The following is a 13,399-nucleotide window of genomic DNA, read 5'->3' on the forward strand; positions in this document are numbered from 1 at the left end:
TTTGACAGTGATGAGAACTTTATTTTATTGTCACAAATATATAGTGCATTGCAAAAGTATCCAGACCTTTGCACTGATTTTACATTTTGTTGCTGTAAAGCTTGTTGTCATGACACTTTGACATAGCAATTAATAATTATTATATATACACCCGTACTTCTTTTTACAAACATAATTCGTTCCCAGAAACCCATTCCAATAGTAAAAATTTGTAAAAAGAAAAACTTATTTCCATTATTTCTTATGGGGAAAAATTACAATCAGTTCCAGACTCCAAAAATGTTACCCCTACTTTTACTTTTTTCACAAAAAAACACAAGTTTCTTCATAGTTTCAAAGTTGGCTTTTGTTATTCGAAATGTGGATAACGATTAACATGCTTTGTAGTATTACATTTTCATAAAAAGAACATTCATGAAAAGAGATGTGGGTATGCTATACATTATTTGTAAAAATTAGAACAGTGGTTATCTTTTGAGGCTTTTACCTAGCTGCAGGTAAGCCCAGAGACAGCTAAACACATGATCAAATGGGATTTTCTAGAGTGGAAATTGAAAAAATTTGAAAGTCTTCAACTAAGAAGCATTTCAGTTGATAAGTTACCAAAGTGACAATACAAAAACCTCAGATAAAAGATATGTCTTTTGCTAAATGTATGTTCATCTGCTAGAATATAAACTTGGACTGAAAGAATCAAGCATGGCCATATATGCTAATCTGCTTGTTTGAAACCAGATATAATTCTCACCATATTCAATAAAGACGTAAATTAAGCTTAGGCTAAAATGACCCAGCTCTGTATATAAATATTCACAATTTGAAAAGAAAGAGAAAAGTTTAACAGGTGATATTAAACAACGCTAAAAATAAACTTTCAAAAAATGTTAGAAGAATTCCTAATATGTTTTTTACATTAGGAAATATAGTAGGAACATAGTATCTTAAAATAAAGAAAACCAATATTTGCAATTACCTACAGTAAATGCCAATTGAAGCTCAAGAAATATGTAAAGGTATATTTTATGCACATTGAGATTAAAACATTTTTAGTTATTGATGTTATGATTTTCTCAAAGAATTCTGTCAAAACCTCTGCTGATACTTTCCAGTCTCTCCACTGTCTTGTCATTGGTCAAATGTGTGACGCTCTAGTGTCCAGTAGGATTTATGAGTGGAAATTTCTGACTATAACACTGTTTAGCAAGTAGTGTACCTGGAATAATTAAGATTTGTGATAAGGTTTGTTTCATTTTTTCTGTTGTTGAAGTGTTGTCTCTTATCTTTTCCTGCTCTTGGGACTGTTCTTTGATTAAAAATATGCCTTTTTACCATACTAGAGAAGTGAAGTCCACAGATTAATTATCACTTTAATTACCCCATACTGTTACAGTACTTACCTTGAAGCTCTTTGTTACCTTGCATCAGTGAAAAGAATAATTGGGAATGATAAGACATTTATATGACTAAAAAATCTGTGGTGAAGTGCAATTATTTTTATGCTAATCCTATTAAATAGGTTTAGTCTACATTGTTGACCTACAACTAGGAGGCAGTTTGTATTTTGCAAAAAAGATTAAAAAATAAATATCAATATAAATAAATATTTAGATTTTTGCAAGTTATGTAGGTTTCTAGACACTGTTAAAATATTTTACAGAGTACTGTAAGCTTGGCTTTTTCCTTAGTTTTATTGATAAATTATCCCCCCCCCCCCCCCATATCATCCTATTTAAAATGTATAAGCACCATTCTGCACTAATATGGAAAGTATTCCTCGCGTAATATGTTAGGAATTTGAAAATGGTGTACACTTGTCTGCGTCCAGCATTTATTAGCTATCTCATGTGAATTAGGGCCAGCCTTGTCTTTCATAAACCAAAAAGTAGCTGATAAGACCAATATGAGAGTCACACAGTCCCTTGCACGTTAAGATGTCCTCTCAAGAGATATTTATCAGTTTGTTTGCTGTGTAATCAGGTTATATCTTTTAAACAGTCTTGCTTGTTCTGATAGCACTGGGCTCCTTGCCAGATATGCTCCTTCCATCTGGTTCATTCAAGGGCCATAATTTATGTCTTTAAAACAGTTCTTCTATTTAAAAGGTGTTAAAGCTTTTGTTAAAGTGGGTGTAGCAGACCTTCTGTGGAAGACTTGAGGCTTCAGTCAGTGGAACAATTGATGGATAAGCATAGAGGCTTTGGTTATTGTGCCTGTCTGTTTGCAGCCTGATGTTGGTGTGAGTGTCTTCCCACTTGATACATAGAATCTTCTGCAAACTGCATTAGTGATCTGACCCCAGTCCTTTTAAGTCTCTGCATTATGTAGTTCATGTTTTATGAATATAAAGTAGATTTTTAATGATGACAGCAAATACACAATCAGTTTAATTTCAGGATTTTAATTTTGGTATTAAAATTCTCAAACACCCATTTCCTTAAGTCTACCAAACACTGCCCTTTCAGATGCAGTTTTGGATATCTTTGTCAGAATCAGATTTCTGTAAAAAAAATATGTATGTGAAGTGCTCTGCATTCTTCATAGTCTCATTGTAATTCTGAAGTGATGGTGATGGGTCGTGTGTATTGGGAGCTTCCGGCTGGAAAGTATTGGCCTTCTGAATGTTAAGTGTAAATCCCAACTTCTCAAATGCTTCAGTTAATATGTTGACAATTGTCTGCCAAATCAGGTGATGCATCATCATCAGTTTGGTGATTGAAGTCTGGCTGGTTTTATTTCTGGGCCAAAGCTGTTGGTGATTTAATAAAACCTGTATATTGTCCATGATCTAAGTCAGCTGCATTCCAGCATGGAGTGTGTTATCAAGTGGAGCATGATCGTCAGAAATATTGAAAATGTTAGCTCTGTAATGAGTGAATGCCAGAATTAAATTAATCAGGAAAGGACAGTTTTTTACAAATATCACTGTAGTCAAAGCAGTAGCATAGTCATAATTCTGCACATTTTTGATATTTTTTGACATTTCAGTGTGCTTGCAACAACTCTCCCCAACTCCACTAAGGTGTGACTATGCACTAGCTTGAGAGCGATCATCTGGATTTGAACCTTTAACTTCCAGAATATAGCACTCACCCCACTCTCCAACTGGAGCCATTTAGTGAAAGACACACTCGAAAACCCCATGAATCAATTTCTAATTTTTACTTACATGTCAGTACTAGTAATAAAAAAGAGATTAACAGCTGCACTTGGTGCAGTGGGGTTGGTGATGGGCCTATAGGACTGTGTTTTTTCAGAAAAACAAGGTCAGAATGTGTAAAAAATGTGACATTTTCCATTAACCTTCTGTTTAGTGTCAAGGGACTCCATATTTCAATTTCAGTGTAGTTACAAAGAAGGAAAAAACATCTGGAATGCAGTTGCTATTTTTAAATTTAGCAGGTGTAGACCAAGTTTCTCCTACTTTGTTTTATTATTATTACTATTGTTCTTAGTGAGAATAATGTCAAGAATATGGTAAATAATATAAACACACTTTTAACATTTTTTTTCTTTCGTAGCTGAAGCTATTTGATTTATATTATTTAGTCCATTATCTTTCTGTCATCATGTTTATTTGCTGTTAAAAATGGAATTGGATGTTTTTCACACTTCTTTTCTTCCTTGCTTCTGTTTATTTTATATTCTTCTTGAAAAATTGTCCCTTGTATATCATAAAACAGCAGTGTCTGGAGGTACAGTATGCTCTGAATATGTAATGTGATTCACTGAGTACAGATGCTCAATGAGAAACAGAACTCAGAAATACGAGAGAGTAAAAGTAAATCAGCTGCTGTGTTACACTTAACATTTATGTTTAGAAACTATGTATCAAAATATATATTAAGATACTTGACTCTCTAGGAACTTTTAGAGAAGTAGAAAATTACCTGACAATGAATTTATGTAAGGTTTTGATGAACAGGAGACATTTAATCTATACTCTAAGTGCTTTCCATTAATTATGTCTTGTTTTTGTCCTTCACTGGTTTTTGTTGCCTTGTGTTTTAATATACTTGTTTAAATATTGAATTAAATTTTCTCATTTCAGCTCTCGCATTCTGTTGAATATTTCCCTTCCAGATTACACTTTTTGCTTGACCCAGTGAATGTTCTGTGGTCAAAACACTACAGTACTTAGAAGACATTATAAGACCTCCTTTGAAAAAGCATCTCAAAAAGCAGCATTTTACTTTTTGATAAGGCATCTTATCATCAATAGTTTCTTTCCTTCAAAGGTAGTGACTCTAGTTAATGATGATGTATTTTATATCTGCGGTATGTTTTTTTTTCTGAAAAGCATCACAAAAGATCATATAAAACATTTTTATTGGAAATTACAAGATTATGCATCACAACTGTACCTATTTTAATCCCAGCTTTTTCTCGACCTATACAGCCTCCAATCTTATCTTATAAGGGAAACAAAAAATTACTTTTACACTTATGTTTTTTATGTTCTTTTGCAGTGAAAGCGAAGCATCTCGGACAAGTAGGTGTGATCCCTTGCAAGTACTTGAAGGAATTGTCACAGCTGTGCATTCTAATGTCCAGAATGGGTAAGATGAAGTTGCTTTCAGCCACTTACTGTTCATTGCAAAAACAACTAAAAAGCTTCAAATCTTTGTTTATAATCTGTTGATGCTCTTATTCAAGTTCACAGATTTATTAAAATAAAGTCAAATTTGAATAATTTGTAAAATCAGTCAGCATATTAGTACAGTATTTGCATTTCATTCATTAGCTCTGTTATTCAGTACTGATATTCTATTTAATGATTGTATATTTTATAGTTTTTGCTACCAAAGTATAAAGAAAATGTTAGAAAATTATAAACTCAGAATCTCTTTAGAATAATGTATTTATAAAGCTAAATACTGTTATGAAAATTTAGTTTCTTGTTCTATGGTGTTTCCGGGGGAAAAGTTTATGTAAATGAGCTAAAACTACTCACACCACACTTTTCTTTATCTCCGCGGAGTTTCTTCCGTACGAATATCTTCCAGATCCAGTCCATAATTCGTTCTCTTAATCCTGATCCTATCCGAGTTCCAAAGTCCGTAAAATAACACTAATCCGCGCAGTATCCACCCACAAGCCACAATCTGAAAACCATAATCTGTATCTCCTTTCAATAGTCCGTTATTCTTTAATCCGATTTTAAACACAATCCTAATTCCTCTCTCTCCTCCAAACCGCATTCACCTTATCGGCTTCCGTGCTGGTTCACTGTTTCACTGTTTCTGGGGCATTTATATTTTGGTTCCTGATGAGGCTCAGCTGTGTCTCGTTGTTCTTCTGGATAGACCTTTTCCATATGCGGGTCTTCTTGGCAGCCATTTTGGTCAGGTCTATGTTGAGTATATTAAGCAGGTCATTCCAAAAATAGCAGTTATGAATGACCCTTCCCCTGGTCATCTTACAGTTCTTATATCTTCCTCATTATGTGGTCATTGAATAGAACTGCATTCATAGGTTTTGTATTTATGATTTACCTGGGTGCAATAGCAAGAAATCGTTTAATAGGCAGAAGTCACGGAAACCTCTGGCATGTCCTGGGAGAGTAAAGCAGTCAGCACTCTTTCCTCCTTTTCTTCATTCTTCTTCACCATCATTTGTTGCCTCAGCTGTCTTGACAAATCCTGGCTAAGATATGCCATCTTATTATATGTGGGGTCCACAGCCTTGATCCTGACAAGTAACAGGGTCTCCTGTAAATTGCTGTTTTTGCTGTTTCTGAAACTGATGTTTCAAGAATCAGTGGGATCTGTTGTCCCTGACTGAAGACACTTATAAAACCTGATGGACTGGAACTCGCCCAGAACAGGGGTGTAGAATGCTATGACATATACGTTTTGAGAGCTAAGTGTAAAACTTTTCATTGTGAAGAATATTTGTTGTGGCCTGTTATCTAGTAATCAGGGTAAGCCAGTAAGTAAAGTGAATTTGTGAATTATTCACTAAATACTCTTCAGCTTATAGAATTTCCTTCACTGAACAGTTAGGGTGCTGAAAAATGAAGATTAGTGTCCTGAAGAAACTTTTAGAATAAGGCTACCTTTTTATCATACCTAACACCCGAAGAAGGCTTCACAGCCGGAACCTTGTGTTTCCTTTCTTCTCTTTTCAGCATGGAATAAACCTATTACTTGTTCTTTCTCATTTTTTTACATGGGTGTACACATACTCAAACTCTGTGAGGGCTGCAGTGTGGTACATTAAAGAGGTTTGACTTGAACTGTTACCTATACCTACACAGTTCAAGTTTTGCATTATGAGAGCACCCTTAACCTTGTGAAGCAGTGACAGGAGGCAGGAGAAGTCTGAGGAGACTATGCTTGAAAATGGAACTTGCCTGTCTTCCCTTCACATGAACCATATTTGATGGAGAAATTCAGCTCTCTCATATTTCATGGAGCTGTCACCTTTTCATTAAATTGTTTGAGCCACAAATGTATTTTGAAGTTCTGAATGTTTTATGTATGGCCCCGGTTCTCATTTGTTATTCATTGATTATCACATAGTTCAATGTTTTGATTGTCACTTGTTCTTTTTTAAATATGTTTACAACATGTAAGTTGCATAAGGTTTCATATACAACTATCAATATAATGTTAAATATACACTTTCTTTTCTGAACTGATAAGATCTCCAAATGTTTTAATATAACTCAGACACTTTCAAAACAGTTGCATTCTGTATTGCAATTTTAAACAACTTATTGCATCACTGTTGTTTTTACAACAAAAATATTAAAAACATTTTAGTGCGTTTTCTTCTTTAAGGATAAATATATTGTTCATACTCTTCATATATATTGTTCAGTACTGTCTGACTTTAATTAATGTATATGAAGTCTTTGTCTTTAATAGGTGTAGAAGTATAATCACATTATTTATGTAATATCGGTTCAGTACTCCAAAAAGTGTTCACCACATTTAAAGCACTAAAATTAAAAAGATAAGGTATAACTTAAATTACTTTTATTTAATGGAAATGTAATTGTTGCTCAATGTGGTTTTATACATCTCACAGGCATAAATTCACATAAATAGAATAATTTCCAAGTTATTTACAAATTTTGGTCAATTGAATATGTATTACTATCTATATTCAAATGTTGAATTACAAAACAGTATTTTTAGATTTATAAATTATATCTGAAAGTATGGCAGATAATGCAATAAAAACAAAAGACTTATACCTGCTGATAGCAATTAATTTAGAGTAGGTGTTCATCAGTATGTTACCCAGAAAGGCTGTACTGCGTAGGAGGTAGTCCATGTTCTCTGGCTATTTTCTTAGGGGGAGTCTCGTGTCCTCTGATGACCTTCTCTCCTGGCTGCGGCCTTTCTGTGGAGATGCATCGCTTCCAGTGAAACCCCGCATCGAGGTCCTGCAGATCCTGGAGCAAGCGTTCCATCTGAATGACCAGGACAGCAAGCTGCTTGTGTTCTTCAGGAGCCAAGCTGTACTGAAGTCCTGCTGGCCTCATAAACAGGTATAGACCATGTTTATTTCTCCACTCTGTTTTGTTGTCTTCCCTTCTGTCATTTGTAAATCTCCTTAAATCTTGCAGTCTTGCAGTATATTACACAAATAATAGAAATAGTATAATATTATATTTGTTTAAAAATGAATTTGTGTAATTTCAGAAAAATAAGGTGTCTTTCCCAGAACTGGCAGTGCTCTCTTTTTTTTCATGTTCTAAACATCTTCTGTTTATAAATCTCTGTGCCTCTTTGTTGTTCTCACTTTCCTCTCTGTAGACACGAGATTTCGTGTTTCACTTCATCTGTGTAGTACATTGTAGAGATAGAGCCATGAATAGAAGAGTTTGCCCTTCTGGGTATTTTCTTGAAGGGAAGATCTTCATTCTTCGATGAACATACTGCACTGTTCTAACAGTAGAAAAGTCTCTTGTACTAGTCAATGTACACTCAAGGCAACAAATCAAAGTAAGTTTTCAACTTTCCATGTCAGTTCAAATTTCCCAGTAGTCACATCAAACACACAGGATAATCAGTATAGAGAACAGTAAAACAATAGTCAGCACTTGTTTTTGTAGACATTTGCAGTTATGGTGCATATTTTTATACACTGGCATGAAGATATTGAAATTGTGACACCGAGATTAACTTTAGAGATTCTAAAGTTAAAACTCTTTTGTTATCTGACTTTAAAGTATAATTATAATGGACTAACATTCAACAGTTTTAATATGGTTGTGATTTCCCTCACGGGATCAATAAAGTATCTATCTATCATCTATCTCTAAGGCTCTTACTATCTCTTTGTGTGTTTTTCAGATTTGTAAATATGGTTTACTGGCATGGTGGTTAGTTGAAATGGTATATGTGATGGAATATGCTTCAATGTATACTGTATGTGATGGTATAAGTGACAGAGTAGATGGTATAAGATGTATCCTATAAAAGTAATGATAGTGACATTGCTGTGAAGGCAAGAAAGCTACTACTATACTTGCTTATACTGTAAGTGGTGCATAAAATATTGATGACAATAGATGGCTTTTGCAGACATAGAAAACACTACATATTCAGCTGTAAGCAGTAATGATTTAGGCTTCTCAAAGGGAAAAGTACCGTATAATGTTGTTATGTTTTATTGTCACTTGAGTGATGTATTTGTAGTACATGGTAAATATTGTTGTGAAATCTGGAGTTATTTTCATGACAAAAGCATATGTAAAATCAACTTTACTAATATAGTTAAAAGTGTTGTAAAGAGAAAAAGTTTAGTATTGAATCTTCAAACATTTCCTAGCTTGTACCTTTGAATTAAATAGTGATGTTTTTTTTCCTTTTCTGATTATAAAAAAACAAAGCTTCAGCACAACACACTTACATATTTAACTTTTATTATAAAACACTCAACAGATAAAATGTTTGAACGTTGTCAAGATCTGAATATTAATAATTTCCTGGGGAAGACCTGTAGTGATTAAATACAATTTGTATTAATTGTTTTTATTGTCATTGATCATTTTTGTAATATAATTGTTTATAAATATCGGAATAAAATGGAGAATACTTGTTTGTATTTCATAACAAATACCTTTCTTAAGTGTTATATTTTATAAGAGCATTGATTTTATTCCAGTTAACTATTACCTGCTCTGTTGCCTAGTTTATACTGTACTAGTTAAATAGCTTCACAGGGTGCTTGGGTGAACCATATGCAATCCCCATTGTTCACCTCCAGATGTGGCTCTTGAAAGTCTCCCTGATAGAGATCAGATGGGTTTTGGATGAAAAAATTGAGAAAATTAGCATAATTAAACTTTAATGAAGTCTACTTCTGAAATGACTTCAGAAAAATATGTTCAAGGACTTCAGCATATTGCAAATGAGAGAGAGTATTTGTGACTGTCTTTTATATACAACCTCTCTTTATCTCATCACATCATATGCAGTTTAATAAAAGGGGACTTTCTTTGAATAAAAGTTGCCTCTCGTGGTCCCTAAACCAATCATTAACAGTAACCTTTACCTCATCATCATTTAACAACTTAGGTCCTTAGAGCTGCTTTGTAACATAAAACAAATAATGGTGATTGGGTGCTGGGCCATAGCTGTAGGGGTTTTGGAGTACTGGGAATCCTAATTTCTTAATGATTCCTACACTTGGCTAGCTTTGATTAAAAAGCACTATGGTGAAAAAAAACTCTGTTTGGTCTCTTTAGCAAAAAAGAAAATGTTCCAGAGTCCGACAACATAATGTACTTCATTAATAGTTGCTTTGTTATGCATATAACACTAAACCAGATTTAGTGTGCGACAACAGTGTGAACACTGAGCACTGTGTGTCTAGATTATTCACCCACCCAATTTGTATCTTAGAAATCACAGAAAGTAAAACATTTTGGATCAAAGCCACACAGCAGAATATCAGTTCCTCCAATACAAATATAGCTTATTGCATTTTGTACAGATACACGCATCATACAGAATAGAAAGAAATAATGTATGTCAATTTTTTTAAATTACCCAGATATTTCAGTGGTATCTATTTAATTGAATATGTGTAACTCCACACATCTACAGAATGATTTATTTCTTTTAGATGGTGAACTGGAAAATAGCAACAGATTTTAAAATTAGATTTGAAAACCCTAGATTGCAATATAAAATTTGGCATTTAAGTTCTGGTTATCTTTTTGCTTTTAAGATAAATTGCTGTGTTTCAAATCATTAACTGGTCAGTAGAATAAATAAATATTGTGGTTTTCTTACATCAGACATATCTATCTGGTATCATGTGTCATACCATTTAAGAGGTGTAATGTTCCCTGCAAAAAAGCAATTCAGAGTTATTTTTCTCAAAACTGATTGCATGACACACAGTAGTTCAATCCAGATGCTATAAGGTTAGCAGCTCTTGAGTGGCAGATTAATATTTCGCTTGGCAGCATTCTCCCACTAGTGCACAGAACATTTAAATATTTTGCATTTAATATAATAATCACATTAGAGCCTAATTTTGCTGAAGTGTGACCTCTTACCCCCACTGAATTGAAACTGAAGTTTGAAAAAGTGACTTAAGGTTTGCTGTTACACATAATTAATACCCTCTGTCCAACAGAGATTAAATGTGTGTGCAGTATCAATTGTCAAAAGGTAAATATCTATCAATTTAAAATTTCTTACCTCATTAACCCCCTCCCTGCTGTATTGTTGTACAGTAAGTTGTATGTCATGCATGTTTTTGTCCAATTATATAAGTAAAGTAGCATTTTTTTATTTGTATGGATTTATGTCTATTTTTTTAATTTAAACTCTTGTGCCTTTGCAGTTTGCAATATAGATAACTGACAAAGATTGTTATGTATTATTTGTTTACTTATAGTTGCCCTATGACAGTGTCTGTTGACTCTCCAGTCAAAGACAAACCTATAAGCAATGTTAAGACAACTGTTAAGAAAGTCAACAATCTGCCTTCCAATTCATTTCCTCTAACCTAAATCATAATGTACATGGGTGAGAGAACACCTGTCTCCATAGTTATTTGCTAGTTATACATTACCCTTATTATGGGATGTGTGTTTTTTTTAAATCTTTGATACCTTTACTTTTTTCAGACGTGCATTTGTAAATTTCTCTGAATACATGTAATGTACAGTACATGCCTCTAAATGTAGAAATTGGCACACAATCTCTTAACTTTGTTCTCTAAAGACAAAATTACTGCATTTTAACAGTTAGGTGAAAAAAAGCATTTTTGAATTACAGTATGTAACAAGTGTAGCATTCCCTGTGCTGCTAAAGATCATGTTACTTTGTTAGAAGTCAAGGTGTCAGGCTTCCATACTCTCACAACCTTTTGAGATTTAGTTTATCACTGAAAATCTAATTCTGAATTCTCCATAGTTCAAAAATACATTCTTAATATTATTATATCAGCATGCAGTACACTTTTTGTAAAGAATGTTGATACCCCATTGAGGTAAATAATCCAAGATTGTTTTACAAAATGTATAACCAAAAAAGTTAAAACACTTTTTTTAAAAGAACCCTTATTGTATTTTAGTAGCAAAGCAACAAACTTTAATCATGAAGGTAATCTGCATTTTATCCAAGACAGCTTCTGTCTGTTGTAGAGGTTTGATAGGTTTACTGAGACAATTATTAATTGTAGCAGTAATCACGAGGTTGTTCGTTGTGGCTTTTAGAAAATCAATCATCAGAACAACTAACAACGCACACACACGGGTTCAATACACAAGATACATTTATTAATATAAATTGTGCACCAACATATACTAGTCTGCCTGGATACAAGCGGCAGACCTTACTGTGAGGGTTATCAATATACAAGGTATATAATCTCAAAGAGATGCAAACACAAAGAGATACACAACAGAGAATATATGTCAATATATATCGTTCGGTTACCAAATTGCTAATCAGTGTTATTACCCACTGTTACTCTAAACTCGGAAGTAAATACATTACTCATGAATTAAATTGATAACAACTTGTGTTGAGGTACAATTGAATTCTCGAGACGCAATGTAGAACATGGGGTTTACTTATCCACTGTGTATGGATTTGGAATTTCCCGGCACGAACACCAAACCAGCTGACAGGCTCCGTTGCAGCCTCTGTTCCAACGGTTGTCCAGTGGGCGTTGTCCCGGCATCCTCTGGCTACCGGCCAACCAGTCGAGGTGCAGCTCGGAGTAGGACGGGCGGAGTAATCTAACTGCGGCGCGCAGGGCAGTCGTTGCTCCGAGGGGATTTACCAGCAGTCTGGCTGGCTAGTAGAAAGTCGCTATGCACAGAGTGTGACCACGAGTCCTCACAAGTCACTCTTTTGCCTGGGAAGAAGCTGGTTCGTTCCCGGTCCAGCGCTGCTTCTGAATAAGCTATTCAGGTTGTCGACGAGGGTCCAACTGTAGGCTGCCATTGATCAAGATGAGCATTCACGTTGGTAAAATTCTGAGTACGTACGGGATCCTCGGCCTCGCGCTTAGAACAAAGTCCAAGTCCCTTTGCAGACAACAGCAGTTGTCACGTGATTGTCTCTGAGGATGCGTGAAAATGGCCAAGGAGAGCCCCGATCTGAGCTAGCGCTCCCTTTTTGACCAAGACACAGATGTGTGCTGATTGGTTGAGAGTTTGGCGGGCATTGGAGACCCACGTGGTATTACCACGCCCTGCCAGTCCCTGATTGGTTGATCAAGGTGAGATATGAGTCACTTACTCTTGACACTTAGGAATGCAGTCCAGATGTCCATTCGGCACTCCCTAGACAGATAGGCGCCAATGGATGACCATTGATCATGATAGCCAGGCTTAGCTAAGTGCATCCCCGTTTGGGAGCTGTCCCTTATCAAAAGAAAACATCTTAAATCAGCCTGCATGAATACTTTCTCTGTGGCTGCACCATAGAGATGGAGGGTGAGATGGGGCCTCATTTAGGAAAGTATAGCAACGCTTAATTCTGTCTTATTAACAAGCATTGCCGCTACACTGTGTTACTGAAAGTGCATCTGAAGTGCATTCTTAATAAAACATTTTCATTCTAACCACAAATGTTTACCATTGCAAAAAGTAAAGTCTCACAATAATAGCATTATATAATTTGTACATTAGGAAACCGTAAATGCAAAGTTTTATTTGGTTGTATCCAACATCTGCAGAATTCATGGGCAGTGCTGGTGTTTAGCAATGGTTCCTCAACTCTGGGGTTCTGAGTTCAATTCTGATTTGGAGATGTGGAGTTTGCATGTCCTTCCTGTGTTTGTGTGGGTTTTCTCTAGGTTCTTCTATCTCCAAAGACATGTTGGCTCTTGTAGTCATATGCGTTCAAAGGAAAACAAAAAAGAAGAAAATATATAATTAAAATAAAATAATAATTGGAAGAGGGCATAAAATAGT

General features: G+C 34.8%; 1 protein-coding gene across 2 annotated transcripts in view; it reads left to right on the forward strand.

Annotated features, from left to right (window-relative positions):
• The window catches only part of nbas (NBAS subunit of NRZ tethering complex), a 270,219-nt gene that overhangs the window by 188,186 nt on the left and 68,634 nt on the right, over positions 1–13,399 (forward strand). For both annotated transcript variants that reach the window (XM_015351022.2, XM_015351032.2), the window contains 2 exons: positions 4,467–4,556; positions 7,303–7,498. In XM_015351022.2, coding sequence (XP_015206508.2) covers positions 4,467–4,556; positions 7,303–7,498 — 286 coding nt within the window. The remainder of the gene's footprint in view (positions 1–4,466; positions 4,557–7,302; positions 7,499–13,399) is intronic.

The sequence above is a fragment of the Lepisosteus oculatus genome, chromosome 2 (genome assembly GCF_040954835.1).
Source record: "Lepisosteus oculatus isolate fLepOcu1 chromosome 2, fLepOcu1.hap2, whole genome shotgun sequence".
Lineage (NCBI taxonomy): Eukaryota > Metazoa > Chordata > Actinopteri > Semionotiformes > Lepisosteidae > Lepisosteus > Lepisosteus oculatus.